The following is an 18,717-nucleotide window of genomic DNA, read 5'->3' as shown; positions in this document are numbered from 1 at the left end:
TGAGCGAAGCTCCTTCATACATTTGCCGTCCGTGCTTGGATCAACATACTTGTTGTTTTCGCCATCCTCCGCATCTGGTAGCAGGCCACCTGGTTTACAAAACCAAAAAAAGCCCTTAAACAACGCAAGAAGGCCGAACGAGATGGGGAAGAGAGGAAATAACAGCAAGAAACGCCGACGTACGTTTGCCGAAGGTGGAAAAGGGCCAAAGAGAAAATTCCCCGTTGACAAAGCGGAAGACGACAATGCAAAAGAGGATGGAGGTAAAAAAAAAAGGAAAAAAAAGACATTTAATCATGAACAAGTCATGTCATACAAACAAGCTCACTGTTCGAGAACTACGAAATGAAATTAACTTAAGTTATGAAGTTAAGGATAAAGTTACACCAAGACTTACTGAATATCTTCTCAAAAATATTTCATGTTTAGCTTTAAGAAGTAAAGAAATGAATATTTTCTTTCAAGGCATGAAACCATACTGTTGCCCGGGCACCAGCACACTTTTCCTCCATTCGTCAGGCATCTTCTCACCCGCTAGAAATCTCTTGGAACATGCTGGTCCTCGAGATGCTTCCTCCCCTAGATGCTTCCTTACCTCCATGGGAATGTCATCAGGACCAACTGCCTTTCCATTGTTCATCCTCTTTCATGCCTTTCTAACTTCCCCCTTACTAATCCTTGCCACTTCCTGGTCCACCACACCTCTCCTCTTCCGTCTCTCTCATTGTCCTCATTTATCAACTCCTCGAACTATTCTTTCCATCTGTCCATCTGACTGGCACCAGTCAACACATTTCCATCTCGATCCTAAATTACCTCAACCTGCTGCACGTCCTTCCCATCTCTATCCCTCTGTCCGGCCAACCTGTAGAGATCCTTTTCTCCTTCTTTAGTGTCCAACCTGGCATACATGTCATCATATGGCTCTAGTTTGGCCTTTGCCACCACTTCCTTTGCCCTACGTCGCATCTCCTGTCCTCGGTCCTCTGTGTTCCATTTTTCCTGAGCTAACCTCTTTCCTTGTACAACCCCAATTCCAATGAATTGAAGACGTTGTGTTAAAGATAAATAAAAAGAGAATACAATGATTTGCAAATCATGTTCAACTTATATGTAATTGAATACACTACAAATACAAGATATTTCATGTTCAAACTGATAAACCTTATTGTTTTTAGGAAATAATCATGAATTTAGAATTTTATGGCTGCAACACGTTCCAAAAAAGCTGGGACAGGTGGCAAAAAAAGAGTGAGAAAGTTGAGGAATGCTCATCCAACACCTGTTTGGAACATCCCACAGGTGAACAGGCTCATTGGGAAGAGGTGGGTGCAATGATTGGGTAGAAAAGGAGCTTCCCTGAATGGCTCAGTCATTCACAAGCAAAGATGGGGCGAGGTTCACCTCTTTGTGAACAAGTGCGTGAGAAAATAGTCCAACAGTTTAAGGACAATGTTCCTCCGACGTACAATTGCGAGGAATCGAGGGATTTCATCATCTACGGTCCAGAATATCATCCAAAGGTTCAGAGAATCTGGAGAAATCACCGCATGGAAGCGGTAAGGCCGAAAACCGACACTGAATGCCCGTGACCTTCGATCCCTCAGGCGGCACTGCATCAAAACCCGACATCGATGTGTAAAAGATATCACCGCATGGGCTCAGGAACACTTCAGAAAACCAACGTCAGTAAATAGTTCGGCGCAACAACCGTAAGTGCAACTTGAAACTCTACTATGCAAAGCAAAATCCATTTATCAACAACACCCAGAAACGCCGCCGGCTTCTCTGGGCCCGAGCTCATCTAAGATGGACCGACGAAAAGTGGAAAAGTGTTACGTGGTCCGACGAGTTCACAGTTCAAATTGTTTTTAGAAATTGTGGACGTGGTGTCCTCCGGGCCAAAGAGGACAAGAACCATCCGGACTGTTATGGACGCAAAGTTCAAAAGCCAGCATCTGTGATGGTATGGGGCTGTGTTAGTGCCAATGGCATGGGGAACTTACACATCTGTGAAGGCACCATTCATGTTGAACGGTACATACAGGTTTTGGAGAAACATGCTGCCATCCAAGCGACGTCTTTTTCATGGACGCCCCTGCTTATTTCAGCAAGACAATGCCAAACCACAATCTGCGCGTGTTACAACAGCGTGGCTTCGTAGTAAAAGAGTGCGGGTACTAGACTGGCCTGCCTGCAGTCCAGACCCGTCTCCCATTGAAAATGTGTGGCGCATTATGAAGCGTTAAATACGACAACGGAGCCCCCGGACTGTTGAACGGCTGAAGCTGTACGTCGAGCAAGAACGGGAAAGAATTCCACCTCCTCAGTTCCCAAACGTTTATTGAATGTTGTTAAAAGAAAAGGCGATGTAACACAGTGGTCAACATGACCCGGTCCCAGCTTTTTTGGAACGTGCTGCAGTCCTAAAATTCTTAAGTTCATGATTATTTGCTAAAAACAAAGTTTCATTTTGAACATTAAATATCTTGTCTTTGAAGTGTATTCAATGAAATATAGGTTGAACGTGATTTGCAAATCATTGTATTCTGTTTTTTATTTATGTTTAACACAACGTCCCAACTTCATTGGAATTGGGGTTGTATGATTTCCTGTACCGTGAGGTCCCACCACCAAGTCTCCTTCTCCCCTTTCGTGCCAGACGATGTATCAAGTGCTCTCCTGCCTCTCTCTCCCATCGCCTCGGCTGTCGCGGTCTAGTCTTCCGGAAGCTCCTCCTCTCCACCCAGAGCCTGTCTCACCTCTTCCCGAAAATCTGCACAACACTCTTCCTTTATCAGCTTCCGCCACATGGTCTCTGCTCTGCCTTTGTCTTCTGCATCTTCCTCCCCACCACCAGCGTTGTCGTCTTTGCTGTGTCGTCACACGCTTCCCTACCACCACTACCTTGGAGTTTTTAACCACCTTCAGATGACATCGTCTGCGCAAGATGGAACCACCTGCGTGCTTCTACCTCCACTCTTGCAGGTCACTTTGTTCCTGCCTGTTCTGGAAAAAAAGGGTTCACTACAGCCATTTCCATCCTTCTTGCAAAGTCTACCACCATCTGTCCCTCCAGGTTTCTTTCCTGGATGCCGTACTTAACCATCACTTCTTCATCAAGGAGGCACTCCTGAGCCATTTTTTAAAATTGCGCAAAAAACTCGCAAACTCAGAAACTTTGTATTGTGACATCATGAGGGCCTCAACAGTCTTCTGTGCAAATCTAAGGTGGATCGGCTTAACCTCTTAGCAGGAGAACAACAACATTTGAAACGGCATTTCCTTGTGCCCGTAGGTGACGCTATCAGTAAGATAAAGTTTGTTCCTATCGATGCCTCGAAGCGTAGACCTTAAGTGTGTGAAACTTTGACAAGATATGACCATCTGGAGTCAAGCTCCATTCCTCGTTTGCTGTGGCTCAACATGTAAGTAACCTTTATCACATTTGATGGTTGAGTCGCAGCCTTTCCCAAAAAGTGTTAAAAATGTACAAAACGGGGAACCGGTTTGGATCTTGTGATCTTGCCGGAAAGGACCCCTAAACCTCTGAGCTGAGTGTCGCCCCCGGAACAGATCCTCTCTTAAATCATATCGACTGCCAACTGGTGTTAAACTTTCATCACGTGTTGAATATGTCCTTCTGCAGGCGTTCCAGCATGGGACCACCTTCAAGATGAGCCGATCCTCAGGATCTTCTTCCTCCTCCCTTTGCAGGACCTCGTCAGGACATCGGTCGTTTGCAGACGCTGGCATCGTTTGGCGTGAGTCTCGAGTTTTTGAAGGTTCCGTTTTTTAGGGCTTTTTTACATGGCTCGTGGCAGCAACGGCATGAAGAGATCATTGTTGTGATGAAGAATCACATTGCAGATCACTCAAATCTGAGTGCAAAATTCTGACGTGGCCTTCATGAAACTCGACTTGAGTGAGTTCGTTATTCTAACTGGTACATGGACCGCGCTTACACAGATGGCACTATCGACACTATCGCCTAATGGGCGACTGCTGCCAGATCCACTTGGGTCAAATTCGGATTCAGCGTCTCGCTCAGGGACACAGAGACGGTGAGGAGCCAGGATTCGAGCCGGTGACCCTTCGGTCGCAGGACCGCCCGACTGATTTTAACAAAGTACTGCCTCAAAAAATACCCGGCTTTCCTGCAGTAGCACCCATCATAAACCAGTGATGCCGGAAACACGCAAGTCCGAAATGCCGCCGTTTTGAGCAACGAGCAAAGTAACGCGTTACGTTTCCCTCAAGAGACGCCGGTTTTTGCGCTCCGGTGCAGCTATGCAAGCTATGAAAATAGAGCCCATTGTGTTCGTATTGAATGAAGAAATATTTGCCAGACATTCTTAGAGTGGTACATCTGGGAGACTTTTAATTTATGATACATACAGACACTCACGTCCCATCACATGAACTGACTTTTCCCTGGCGTTACTTTTCGACCGCAGTTACGTCTTCAAACCAGTAAGAGTTACTTTTGAGTCATCAAATGTTTGTCGCCAAGGATTCATTTGAGGCTGGTGAGTTCACGGGTCACGTCGACGGTGTATTTCTAAACAAACCCAACAAAGCGACTGGGAGGTGATTGTTGATTGTACAATGCACAGTGACGGTACAGTACCATAAAATTGCGAAGAAATGCACGAGTTCACTAATCCCCCCACTCATTTTGTTATTTACCGGGGGTGTATTTGATTGTTGTTGCTTTTTTAGTTACACATTAAGAACACAGTTTTAGGGCGGCACGGTGAAAAACCGGCTAGCATATCTGCCTCACAGTTCGGATGTTGCGGGTTCAAATCCCGGCCCCGCCTGTGTGGAGTTTGCATGTTCTCCCCGCGCCTGCTCGGCTTTTCTCCGGGCACTGCGGTTTCCTCCCGCATCCCCAAAACAGGCGCGGTAGGTTGATTGAAGACTCCAAATTGGTGCGAATGGTTGTTTGTTTCTATGTGCCCTGCGATTGGCTGGCGACCGGTTCAGGGCGTGCCCCGCCTCTCGCCCGAAGATAGCTAGTTCCGGCACGCCCGCGAGCCGCGTGAGGATTAGCGATACAGAAAATGGATGGATGGAAAAACAGTTTTACTGGCGTGTTAAGCTCGCAACGCATTGTGGGTTAATTATTCCTACCGAAGTGCGCGTCATACAATAAGGACGGACTCGCTGAAGGACTTACAATACTTGGCTTCAATAATATTTACAATGAAAAGTGAGAACTTTGAACTTGGTCTGGAGTCCGGACTGTGAGCCGGTTGAACACGCTGCACGGCTGACGTCACGTCGGTAAGTGCTTCTCCCCACCGTCAATCGCCCGCGGACTTGCGACCTAAACAGTTGCGTCATCTTGCCACCAAGTAAGGGGTACGGTTAAAGTAACTAAAAAGTTACTTTTTTTTTTAATAACTTAGTTACTTTTGAAATCAAGTAATCGGTAAAGTAACTAAGTCCCTTTTAAACAGAAGTAATCAGTAAAGTAACTTACTTTTTCAAGGTAACTGAGGCAACACTGATCATAACCAACATTACTGAAGTAGTGTAGGAGGCCGACGTGTCAACAAAACAAGTTTTCATTCCTAAAAAGTAGATTGAACACAAAGTATGATTGTAATCCACTGTAACATTGTGCACACTTTGAACATGAACACAGTTTTCAAAGAAAAAAACTGTACTTAATCATTCCATTCAAATGTATTGCATAAAAAAGTCCTTAGTCCCAAAATAAACATCAAATGCAACTGGATTGAATTTCAAAGTGAAATACAACTCAACTGTCCCGACTCAGTGATTTCTTGCGTGCCACAAAAGGAAGCCCAAACCTTTGAGAATCACTGACGATGGTCTCACGCTTCCCCGCGTGTGTGTTCTAGGTTTGATGAATCGCTGTGGCACGGTGTGGACTTGCAGGGGGTGATCCGTACGGGTCTAGCGCTGGAGCAGGTGCTGAAGACGGACGGGCGTGCGCAGGTTAAGCTGCCCTGGCGTGCACATAGACGCCAGATACTTAAGGAACATGTGGTGAGTTCAGGCATTAATGTGGCCAAGTGTGCAGGTTTGGCCCGTGTTTTGTTATGGGCCGTTGGCATATATTTCGCCGTTACGGGGAAGTTAAAAATGTTGCCGAGAGGACGAGACAAATGTTCGGAAGGTGAACGAGCAAGCGGCTGTCACGTAGATAACAGAGAATTCACTATTGGTGGCTTTGTAGACCTAACAAAAAAAAACAAAAAAAAAACATTTGAACTGTATTGATCACGGTATACTAATGGAAACATAAGAGAGATGGCATTCGAGGTCTGGCATACACTTGGATTAAAAGTTAAGTATGTGCAATTTAATGATGAATACTCCAATAAATGAAAGATCACAACGGGGTCCCCCAAGGATCTGTGCTGGGCCCCAGGTTGTTGATAATATATTTGCTGATGACACAACTCTGCAAAGCAATTCCGGTCCCTCATTTTGATTCTGGTTCCGAACAATCTTTTAAGGGTCTGGGTCAAAAAAGTTTGCATGGCTTAAATAGAGGGTGTCCAAATTATGAGCATCCATTTTCTTCGCAGCCCGCAGCATTGACTAAAAGGAACGTTTGACTCGAGGTTCTTTATAACCAGTGTCAATATCAAACCTATGAACTCAAAGGCAATGTGTGTGGAACAAAAGCAATTGACTGAATTCTCATTCATGAATGTTTCAGCGAGCAGTTAAATATAGTTGGTGAAATAGTTATTTGGGACTGTTTTATCACGTCAAATGGTTTCTATGTGTGAGTTTGAACTTGACCTCCTGTTTTAAGCTTGGAGTCTTTTTATTTTGAAGGGTACGCAAAGGAACACCGCAGTTTGGCACGAAAAGTAACTTCCCACGGCACGGGTGAATTTTGAAAACGAAAGTAAATCTAGAAGGCAAGAAAAAGTCATGAATGGAACCGAATTCTCTGTAAAAAGTTGACCACTCCAACCACCGCTAACCATTCAAGTCGACCCCAACATTTTTGGGTATTTGCACTGGATCCCGTGACGGGATTGGGCAGGGGCGAGACCGAAGTCATTGTGAGCGTGCGGGAACAATGAAAACAAAGTCACCGGGAATGGATGGGGGTGGAAACCATGATGGCGGGAGTTGACCGGAGTGGAAACCGTGATGGGAGTGAAACCATGATGCAGTGATATTTTCGATTAAATTGATAATCGAACGGCGGCACGGTGGACGACCGGTTAGAGCGTCAGCCTCGCGGTTCTGTGGACCCGGGTTCCATCCCCGGCCCCGCCTGTGTGGAGTTTGCATGTTCTCCCCGTGCCTGCGTGGGTTTTCTCCGGGCACTCCGCTTTCCTCCCACATCCCAAAAACATGCATTCATTGGTGACCCTAATTTGCCCGTAGGTGTGACTGTGAGTGCGAATGGTTGTTTGTTTCTATGTGCCCTGCGATTGGCTGGCAACCAGTCCAGGGTGTACCCCGCCTCCTGCCCGATGACAGCTGGGATAGGCTCCGGCACGGAGAAGCGGCTGAGAAAATGGATGGATGGATGGATGATAATTGAACATTTACCATCAGCATCTGGCTAAACATTACCAAACTAAGGGAAAAATCCGGATTTTCTGTTTTGTCCGTTGATCATTCCGGTAATTCATCCATCCATCAATCCATCCATTCTCTTCCGCTTATCCAAGGTCAGGTCGCGGGGGGGCAGTAGCTTTAGCAGGGACGCCCAGACTTCCCTCTCCCCAGCCACTTCATCCAGCTCCCGAGGCGTTCCCGGGCCAGGCGAAAGACGTAGTCACTCCGACGTGTCCTGGGTAGTCCCTGGGTCTCCTCCCGGTGGGACGTGCCCAGAACACCTCACCGGGGAAGCGTCCGTGAGGCATCCGAATCAGATGCCCCAGCCACCTCATCTCGCTCCTCTCGAGGAGCAGCGGCTCTACTCTTGAGATCCTCCCAGATGACCGAGCTTCTCGCCTTATCTCTAAGGGAGAGCCCGGACACCCTGCGGAGGAAACTCATTTCGGCCGCTCGTATCGGGATCTCGTTCTTTCGGTCGCGACCCGCAGCTCGTGACCATAGGTGAGGGTAGGACTGCAGATGGACCAGTAAATCGGGAGCTTCGCCTTTCGGCTTTGGTCCTTCTTTACCACAACGGACCGATACAAAGTCCGTATCGCTGCAGACGCCGCACCGATCCGCCTGTCCATCTCCCGTTCCGTTCTACCCTCACTCGTGAATAAGACCTCAAGATACTTGAACTCCTCCACTTGGGGCAGTATCTCATCCCCGACCCGGAGAGGGCACGCCACCCTTTTCCGACCGAGGACCACGGTCTCAGATTTGGAGGTGCTGATTCTCTTCCCAGCCGCTTCACACACTGCAGCGAACCGCTCCAGTGAGAGTTGGAAATCACGCCTCGATGAGAACCGCCAGAACCACATCATCTGCAAAAAGCAGAGATGCGACTCGGGAATACATGCGTCCCAGTCTCTGCCTTTCCTGCGCCACGGCGCCAGTAAACAGTGGCCAATTCTGGAGCTAACAGAATTTGTCAATGCCGGTTCAAGTGACAAGTGGAAACTCTTTATTAACGCATGTACTGTCCAGACAGTCCGTTACTTCCGGCGTCCGTTAAATCAAGGTTCCTGACGTACCTACAAAAATGTGGACTCACTTTTGTGATATACTGTTCATGTCTGGTATCTGCAAGTGGACTGTAATTGTCACATTGTTGTCTATACTTGAAATAACATTGTTGCATGTTGTTCTCTCAGCAGACTGAAGATTACTGAAATGGACCTGTCCATGACCGAAATCAACACAAACACCCTTGAGAGGATCATCGGTTGCTGTACTCGTTTGGAGTCTCTCAGTCTGTCTGGCATGAAGCTCTCCTGCGCAATTCTCCTGTTAGTTCTCTCTTCACTGCATCTATTTGTCGGCAGCAACATCTTGCTACAGGTTGTATTTGAAAGCGATGCTGTATGCCTAAAATGGTTGGAACTCAAAATTTGCACATGGCGTCTAAGGTGAGGCATTAGATTAAGAATGATCTATAGAACACCCGCTATGTATGCCTGTCCAAAACTCTTGTAATCAACTACATGGCTGTGACCATGGAATGACAACCTGGTACGCAAACACGAGATACAGTTCAGAATCAGAATCATCTCTTATTTGCCAAGTATGTCAAAAACACACGAGGAATTTGTTTCCGGTGGTTGGAGCCGCTCAAGTACGACAACAGTCGATTGACAGTCAATACTTTTGAGCCTTAAAAAACAAAAACACAGTCACTGAGCAATAAAAGGTTACCAGTAATGTGGTAATGCAGTTAATGTTTGTTGGCAACTGTGCAAATAATGCCAAGTCCTCTGGCAATTTAGAGCAGTTTGAAATGACAAATAGAACAATAGTGACCATTGTGCAATATTGTGCTATACGCAGTTCAAAGTGACTAGTTGTGCGATAATCTGGAACATTGTCAAATGTGCAAATGGTGCAAATATTTCTCAAGCACATGAGTGGCCAGTATTGGTGAACAACAGATATTTTCAGGTCGTGCAGAGCGGCGAGACGACTACAGTGAGTGCACGAGTAATGTGGAATGTGTCATTGGTCCGACAGAGCTGTGACAACAATATCGAGACAAAATTGGCAGCATTTTACTTGGAATTGTAAATCAACGGTTGATGTTAATGGCAAGAGGGAAGAAGCTGTTGGAAAGTCTGCTAGTTTTAGTTTGCATTGTTCGATAGCGCCTAGCTGAGGGAAGGAGCTGGAAGGAGCTGCTGACCAGGATGTGGAGGCTCCCAAGAGGATTTTGCATGCTCTTGTCTTAGTCCTCAAGGGTCGGTAGGCGGGTACCAGCAATTTTTCCAGCAGCCCCGATTGTCCGTTGCAGTCGGAGTTTGTCCTTTTTTGTGGCAACGTCAAACCAGACTGCGACGGATGAACACAGGATCAATTCCACGACTGCCATGTAGAACTGCCTCAACAGTTCCTGTGGCAGGCGGTGTTTCCTCAGAAGCCCTCTGCTGGGCCTTTTTCAGGATGGAGATGTTGCTCTCCCAATGAGGCCCTGTGGGAGGCACAAGCCAGTGCAAACTGTAGGCCGGTCCCAAGCCCGGATAATAAATGCAGAGGGTTGCGTCAGGAAGGGCGTCCGGCTTAAAACTTTGCCAAACAAATAAAAATAATTCCATCCCGGATCGGTCATGGCCTGCGGGGGTTGGCGCTGTTAACCTGGAGGGCGCCGGTGGAAAAGGAACTTGGGAGGGACAGATGGTGGTGGACTTGCAAAAAGCATGGAAATGGCTGGAGTAAACACTTTCTTCCAGAAAAGGCAGGAACATAAAGTGACCTACAAGAGCCATGTGGTGGAAGACTGGACCGCTACAGCCACGGTGATCAGAGAGACAGGCAGGAGAGTCCTTGTATCTTCTGGCAGGAAAGGGGAGGAGGAGACTTGGTGGTGGAAGCCCAACGTACAGGAAATCATACAAGGAAAGAGATTAGCAAAGAAGAAGTGGGACACAGAGGACAGAGGAGAGGAGAAAAGAATAGATATGCGACGTAGGGCCAAGGTAGATGTGGCAAAGGCCAAACGAGGCATTTGATGGCATGTATGCCAGGTATGTATGACACTAAAGAAGGAGAAAAGGATCTAAACAGGTCGGAAGGATGTGCAGCAGGGTAGGGTGATTAAGGATTGAGATGGAAATGTGTTTACTGGTGCCAGTAGTGTGCTGAACATATAGATAGAATACTTTGAGGAGTTGATGAATGAGGAAAATGAGAGAGACGGGAGAGTTCAAGAGGCAAGTGTGGTGGACCAGGTATGGGAAGAGGATGAAAACTGGAAAGGCAGTTGGTCCTGATGACATTCCCGTGGAGGTATTGAAGCATCTAGGAGAGGTGGCTGTGGAGTTTTTGACCAGCTTGTTCAAAAGAATTCTAACAGGTGAGAAAATGCCTGAAGAATGGAGGAAAGGTGTGCTGGTGCCCATTTTTAGGAACAAGGGTGATGTGCAGAGCTGTGGGAACTAGAGAGGAATAAAGTGGATGAGCCACACAATGAAGTTATGGCAAAGAGTGGTGGAGGCAAGACGTAGGACAGAAGTGAGTATTCGTGAGCAACAGTATGGTTTCATGTCGAGAAAGAGATGCGTTATTTGCCTTGAGGGTGTTGATGGAAAAGTGGAGAGAAGGTCAGAAGGAGCTACTTCCTGTCTTTGTACAACCTCAATTCCATTGAAGTTGGGACGTTGTGTTAAACATAAATAAAAACAGAATACAATGATTTGCGAATCATGTTCAACCTATATTGAATTGAATACGCTACAAAGACAATATATTGAATGTTCAAATCGATAAACGTTATTCTTATTATCTTAACTTAGAATTTGATGGCTGCAACACGTTCCACAAAAGCTGGGACAGGCTCATGTTTACCACTGTGTTACATCACCTTTTCTTTGAACAACATTCAACAAACATTTGGGAACTGCGGACACTTAATTGTTGAAGCGCTGTCGATTCTTGCTTGGTGTACAGCTTCAGCTGTCTGTTACTGAGGCAGCGCCGCCTGAGGGATCGGAGGCCACGGGCATTCAATGTCGCATTTCGGCCTTGCCGCTTACATGCGGCGATTTCTCCAGATTCTCTGAACCTTTTGATGATGATATGGACCGTAAAGGATGAAATCCCTCAATTCCTTGCAATTGTACGTTGAGGAACATTGTCCTTAAACTGATGGACTATTTTCTCACGCACTTGGTCCTCGCCCCGCCCCAGGTTTGCTTGTGAATGACTGAGCAATTGAGGGAAGCTCCTTTTCTAGCCAATCCCGGCACCCACCTGTTCCCAATGAGCCTGTTCACCTGTGGGATGTTCCAAACACGTGTTTGAGAGCATTCCTCAACTGTCTCACGTTTTTTGCCACCTGTCCCAGCTTTTTTGGAATGTGTTGCAGCCATACAATTCTAAGTTCATGATTATTTGCTAAAAGCAATCGAGTTGATCAGTTTGAACCTTAAATATCTTGTCTTGAGTGAATTCAATTAAATATAGGTTGAACATGATTTGCCAATCATTGTATTCTGTTTTTATTTTTTACTTCATTGGAATCGGGGTTGTAGATCGAGAGCAAGCCTATGACTGTGTACCCAGAGGGGAACTGTGGTACTGCATGCGGAAGTCTGGCGTGGCAGAGAAGTCTGTTCGAATAGTACAGGACATGTATGAGGGAAGCAAAACAGCGGCGAGGTGTGCTGTAGGTGTGACAGAGGAATTGAAGGTGGAGGTGGGAGTGCATCAGGGATCAGCCCTGAGCCCCTTCCTGTTTGCAGCGGTGGTGGATAGGCTGACAGATGAGGTTCGACTGGAATTCCCGTTGACCGTGGTGTTCGCAGATGACATTGTGATCTGCAGGTGGAGGAACAGTTAGAAAATTGGAGGCATGCACTGGAAAGGAGAGGAATGAAGATTAGTCCAAGTCAAACAGAATATATGTGCACGAATGAGATGCTTGAGCGGGAAGAGTGAGTGTGGACGACTTCAAATACTTGGGGGCAACAGGGCAGTGAAGAAACGGCTCCAAGCAGGTTGGACCGGGTGGAGGAAAGTGTCAGCTGTGTCATGTGACAAGAGTCTCTGCTCGGATGAAGGGCAGCGTTGTGCCGATAAAATGCTCGTCTCTTCGAAATGGAACCGTAGACTACGCATCAATAATGTTTTTGAAATGGTGAGATGTTGACACTTGAATTTCTCTTGCAGGGGTCTGTCCTATAATCGGCGCCTACGGCAGCTCAACCTGAGCGGATGCCACGGCTTCGCTGCGCCCTCTCTCGGCCGCACGTTACGATCTTGCTCCAGGTCCCTTCTTCGTCCGGCTCTCCACCGACCTTCCGCCGCGAGCAAAACACAATCTTCATCTTCATCTTCATTTACTCGTTTGTCTCCTTCCTGCAGAATACAACATTTGAACATGTCAGGCTGCCCCTTCAACCATCCCATTGCGAAAAGCATATTCAATAATGTGAGCTCCACTGTTACAGCCCTCGACCTCAGTGGAAAATATTGCTACTCCTCACTAGATGGTGAGTAAAGGAGATCTGTCTGTTTACGTCAATTTGGCACATCACAGAAAAGAGTCTCGTGAACAAGCTTGAGCGAGCATTAGCCGTGGCGCCGGGACAATTTTTCCTCCCTTGAAATTCAGGGAGCAAAGGCACAGCTGGCAAAGGGGGGGCCGAAGGGGCCGAAGGGGCCGAAGGGCCACGGAGACGGGCGGCGGTGCGCGTCCTTTTCGCCGCTGCCTTGCGACGCGACGCACGTGGGACCGGAAGGCGGAGAGAGACTGTCGCCCCAAATAACACAAAACACACAAAGCTTGAGGGGAAGTTGTGTTTTTCGTGTTTTGGGGCATACTTTGATGTCTTAATGCACGTTCTTCTGGTAGAACTGTCTGCAGTTATTTATAAACAAGGAGGTATCAACAATTTGGGACTATATCGGAGCCCACACCCGCATCGCATAACAATAACTATGGATCAGCTTTTACTGAAAAACAGATATTGAAAAGAGTTCCAATCACCCAAAATAATTTCTTTACGCTGAAATAGACTTCAAAAAGTCAGTCGTTCCACCGGCGTCATTGTGACGTTAGCGGGTGTTTAAATGTGTTGAGCTTGACCTTTTTGTGTACCGTGCCGTACCCCTAACCAAAAGAGGTGAAAAACGGCGCCGTGGTTAGTCTTGAGAGAGAAGATTCATTTTTGTGACAGCGGTTCACGTTGTCCGCTCCAGTGGTCTCCTTGTTGAAACAAGATGGATGCTGCACTTTTGAGGTGACCGTTTTCTCTCTTTCTAGATTTGAAAGCCTCGGTGAAGAGATGTCCTGATATTCGCACGCTACATTTCAAGTACGTTTTGTGTTCATCCTGAGGCCTTCACGCCAAGGATTTGCAGCCTCCGTCTACATTCACTGAATGAGAAGATCAAACAGCCACACACTATCGGTTCTTGTTATTGCAAAGGAGTATTTTGGCCAAACTGCAAAAATCCCAAAATAGCAAAACAATTTTGTTGGTGGCTTGCCACGCCCTCCCCTCCAGAAGCATTGGAACAATGAGATGTAACTTGTTTTCACAGTCAAAAGACAAATGAGACAAGATGTCAGCATTTGAGCTCGTTGCGACTTTCGGCCCGTCCCGTCAGTCGGGGGTCGCCGTGGCGAGTTCCGCGTACGAAAGGCGGCAGCGTGTACCACTACGCTGCAACCTTTCAGCATTTGGTTGCATGTGATGTATTTAAATCTGGATCTGAGACACAAAATGTGGACTTTGCAGATTTCAAACTGCTAGCAAGCTGCAGCCTCATTTTACAATACTTGACCAAAAGCCACGCCCTTCAGTTGTTTATATTGAAGAGCTGTCCAATTCCCTTTTTTTTTTTTTTTTTTAGCTGTTAACTGAAGGTGAATAATCCGGCCAAATGAAAAAGTCTGCGCCAGGCTGCTGCCGTACCGACAGCGAGGCTGCGACGTCTCACGCCTTCTGTCTCTACATGCAGCCTCAGTTTTAAAATAATAATTCATTTCGAGGCATAACCGAGGGCCAAAGAGGGGCAATTTTTCAAAAGATCATTTTAACAACACCGCTTATCCAGTTCAGGGCTGCACGGGCGCTGCAGCCAATCCCATCTGACTTTGGGCGAAAGGCGGACTACACCCCGAACTGGTCGCCAGTCTGCGGCAGGCCGCATATAGACACGGACGACACTTCGCACGCAGTCACGTTCACACCGTCACGAGTGGGAACTGAACCCACGCTGCCCAAAGTGTACCACTACACCATCAGTGACTTCAGCTTTAACATGTATGACAAAGAAAGTCGTGCAGAGTCAGGATTTATTGATTGATTGAGTGAGTTTGGAATGGTGGGATGTTGAAAATTCCCCAAATAGCTGTGGGGGTTGCACAGTTGAAGGAGGGGAATGGGCAAAGCCCGAACCACCGCTGTCCCACATGAGAAAATCTGAAGTCTGCTGTAGCATCATGTTGACTAAGATGTAGTGGTGCAGCCCACGTACTGGAATTTGTTGTGCCTCTGTGTTCATGCATTCCAGTAACAACTGGAGAATTACCATCGAGTTCTTGGCCGTGCTCTCCAAGCTCCAACATCTGAAGTGTCTGGCCTTGAACGGCTGCCTCGGCCTTGACCTTGCCGCCATCACGTAGGTTCCACCTGCCTTCCACACGGCTCATTTTGAGCAGCCGCGGTGACTAACTTGCGGTGTGTTACAGCGATATCAAAGAGACATTCCCCTTGCTGAAGTACCTAAGGGTGATCCCCTGCTGCACATATCAGAGAGATGTCTTCCTTGGAGGAGGCAAACCTCGGCGTTACCGTCAACCTCTTCTCTTCATTTGTCATCGCCTCCCCCAAGCAGCCACGCGAAAGTGTTGGCGACCTCAGAATGTGGGACAGAAAAATTCGATTGAGGTTCACATCAAGGCCTCTCGCCCGAATATGGCTGGTATAGGCTGCAGCACGCCCGCGACCTGCGTGAGAAGCGATTCAGGAAATGGATGGATGGAAATTGCTTCTCTAGAAATTTAGACTTTACACCGATCTGATCGGTTTGATCGGTCCCCGCCGATAATTAACATTTTATGCTATCTCGGAAGTTTTTGTCAGGGGGAAAAAAAATGTGCGGTGTCCCAGACGGACAACACGTAAGTTATTGCAGTCTGCAAAACTGAAGTACATCGTCTGGAACTGTCATCTAAATGCTTCAACACAACAAGTTAGAATGTACACGAGGAGGAGCGTGGAGAAGAGTAAGCATGCCCTTGACAGTATTTGTAAAGTAATTGAATTGGAATAAGTTCGCACCCAGTGCCAATCCTTGAGTGCGCCCGAGAGGTCATTGATGTTTTAACTTTTACTCACTCTGCATACTGTACAGTACTGAAGTTTATCCAATCAATGAACAAGTCATGTAAATGGACCAGTGATTTCCAACTTTTCTGGAGCCAAGGCACATATTTTACAATTGGAAAATCTGACGGCACACCAACAAACAATGTCACTTGACATCTTGAGGGCACGAAAGACCGTGGTTATATGTTATACTTTTTGGACGCATAGTCCACACACAAGCCATCGGTCGTACAAAACCGGGACTACAGTTTTATTTTTTTTACGCATGCGCACTTTTACACTTCAGAAAACATTTCAGTGTAAGAGCTTTGACAAATCCGAACAACCCCAACTTGTTCTTTCACTGGACTGTACCATTAAAATGCTAATACTTCACATTCCAAACAAATAACTTTTTCAATCTGCAACCATGTCTTCTGTTGAACAATACTCCGTTCTTATCACTTTCAGAATCAGAATCCTCTTTCTTTGCCAAGTATGTCCAAAACACACAAGGAATTTGTCTCCGGTAGTTGGAGCCGCTCTAGTACGACAGACAGTCAATTTACAGAACACTTTGGAGACATCAAGACATTGACAAAAAACAATTGTGCAAAAAGATGCAGAGTCCTCTAGCACTTAGAGCAGTTCGAACGACTAATATTGCAATAGTCCGGTGCAATGACCATTGTGCAAAGGGCGCTGAGACTTCAAGGAGTATGCGGTTTAAAGGGTGGGTAGGGGGGTACCGACAATCCTTTCAGCAGTTTTGATTGTCGGTTGCAGTCGGAGTTTGCCCTTTTTTGTAGCAGCACCAAACCAGACTGTGATTGAAGAACACAGGACCGATTCGATGACCGCTGTGTAGAACCGTCTCAGCGGCTCCCGTGGCAGGCCGCGCTTTCTCAGAAGCCGCAGGAAGTCCTCTGCTCGGCCTTTTTGAGGACGGAGTTGATGTCGGTCGCCCACTTCAGGTCCTGAGAGATTGTAATTCCCAGGAACTCGAAGGTCTCGACGGTTGACGCAAGGCTGCTGGACAACGTGAGGGGCAGCCGTGGCGAAAGATGCCTCCCGAAGTCCACGATCATCTCTACCGTCTCGAGCGTGTTCGGCTCCAGGTCGCGTCGGCCGCACCGCGGCTCCGGCCGCTCCGCTTCCTGTCGATATGCGGACTCGTCACCGTCCTCGATGAGGCCGATGACAGCGGTGCCATCTGCAAACTTCAGGCGCTTGACAGTCGGGTTCGCTGAGGTGCGGTCGTTCGTGTAGAGAGAGAAGAGCAGCGGAGAGAGGACAAAACCTCGGGGCGCCCCGGTGCTGATGCTGCGTGCGGATGAGGTGGCCTCCCCCGGCCTGACCTGCTGTGTCCTGCCCGTCAGAAAGCTGTAAATCCACTGGCAGATGGCAGGTGAGACGCTGAGCTGGAGAAGCTTGCTTGAAAGGAGTTCAGGGATGACGGTATTGAACGCTGAGCTGAAGTCCACGAACAGGATCCTCGCCTAGGTCCCTGCACTGTCGAGGTGTTCTAGGATGAAGTGCGGTCCCATGTCGACTGCATCATCCGCAGACCTGTTCGCTCGGTAGGCAAATTGCAGGGGGTCCAGCGGGGGACCTGTGACACTCTTGAGGTGGTCCAGCACGAGACGTTCAAAGGACTTCATGACCGCAGATGTCAAAGCGACAGGCCTGTAGTCATTCAGACCCGAGATTGCAGGTTTCTTGGGGACTGGAATGATGGTGGAGCGTTTGAAACAGGATGGACTTCGCACATTTCCAAAGATCTGTTGAAGATCTGAGTGAAGACTGGAGCGAGCTGGTCCGCGGAGACTTTGAGGCAGGATGGGGACACATGGTCCGGTCCTGCCGCTTTGTTAATCTTCTGTTGTTTGAAGATGCGTCTCACATCCTGTTCATGGATGGTTAACGCAGAAGTCAGAGGTGCGGTTGTGGTCGCGGGTGCGGCCGGGCGGGTGTGTGGAGTGAAACTGTCCTTTTCAAATCTGCAATAGAAGGTATTCAAGTCGTCGGCTAGTGTGCTATTGTTCTCAGCTTGGGGGGGATCGTCGCTTGTAATTAGTCAGCGATTGCAATGCACGCCAGACTGATTTCGAGTCGTTCGCGCTAAACTGTTTTTCCAACTTTGCTGCATAGATCCTCTTTGCGATGTTAATTTCTTTAGTCAGCTGGTTTCTAGCTCGATTATAGTGCAGATCGAGTGCAGATCGAATGAAATGATGTCTGATATCAATGTTGCAGCTTGATTGTCTTCAATATTGCCACTGGTGCATATTCACCTCCCATGTCCATCCCTTTTAGTAGTTGTACAAGATGCATGCTTTCTTGTGCAGTAAGATATTGTGATGCTGCCCAGTCAGCTCAAGATGAGTCTCTCTTCATGTAACACAATATTTGATCATTGTTCCGTTGGGAGTATCGTAGAACATGTTTCGTCATTGTTGTTCTGTTGGTTCTTTCAGGTATTGTGTGACAGTTTATCAAACTGCTTACCACGTCACGGTATTAACAGGTGTACTGTCATTGTCAATGTTTTGTTTTTGCTCACCCTTGCTTTGCAGTCAGACCTGCCAAATCTTTCCGGTATTTTTGTGATATAAGTCAATACCAAGTAAATGTTTGGATTTTGCTTTCAGCATTGCCTTTACCATGTTTATAGCGTCCTCATCAGTTGCAGCAATAATTAGATGTGGCCCGCGGGCCGTAGTTTGCCCACCTCTGGGCTAGAGTGTACCCGAATCCATATTTTGCTTTTGGTTCTATAGGGCCAGCCAAATCTGTGTGCACA

General features: G+C 47.3%; 1 protein-coding gene across 6 annotated transcripts; it reads left to right on the top strand.

Annotated features, from left to right (window-relative positions):
- On the top strand, nucleotides 1–17,135 carry LOC133401852 (S-phase kinase-associated protein 2-like). 6 transcript variants are annotated; one of them, XM_061675314.1, is made up of 9 exons: nucleotides 1–263; nucleotides 3,650–3,764; nucleotides 5,874–6,021; nucleotides 8,763–8,897; nucleotides 12,766–12,864; nucleotides 12,961–13,088; nucleotides 13,862–13,913; nucleotides 15,118–15,225; nucleotides 15,296–17,135. In XM_061675314.1, exons 3-9 carry the CDS (start codon nucleotides 6,017–6,019, stop codon nucleotides 15,609–15,611), a joined length of 843 nt encoding a protein of 280 aa, XP_061531298.1. In that variant the 5' UTR covers nucleotides 1–263; nucleotides 3,650–3,764; nucleotides 5,874–6,016; the 3' UTR covers nucleotides 15,612–17,135. The 6 variants fall into 6 exon arrangements, 5 of the variants coding, with proteins under 5 accessions (XP_061531298.1, XP_061531297.1, XP_061531300.1 ...); XM_061675313.1 differs by having other exon boundaries at nucleotides 8,766–8,897; nucleotides 12,766–13,088; XM_061675316.1 differs by lacking the exon at nucleotides 12,766–12,864.
- Nucleotides 17,136–18,717: the final 1,582 nt, after the last annotated feature.

The sequence above is a fragment of the Phycodurus eques genome, chromosome 4 (assembly GCF_024500275.1).
Source record: "Phycodurus eques isolate BA_2022a chromosome 4, UOR_Pequ_1.1, whole genome shotgun sequence".
In the NCBI taxonomy this organism is placed as follows: Eukaryota; Metazoa; Chordata; class Actinopteri; order Syngnathiformes; family Syngnathidae; genus Phycodurus; species Phycodurus eques.
The sequence above is the reverse complement of the archived record's forward strand: the minus strand, read 5'-3'. Positions and strand labels throughout refer to the sequence as shown.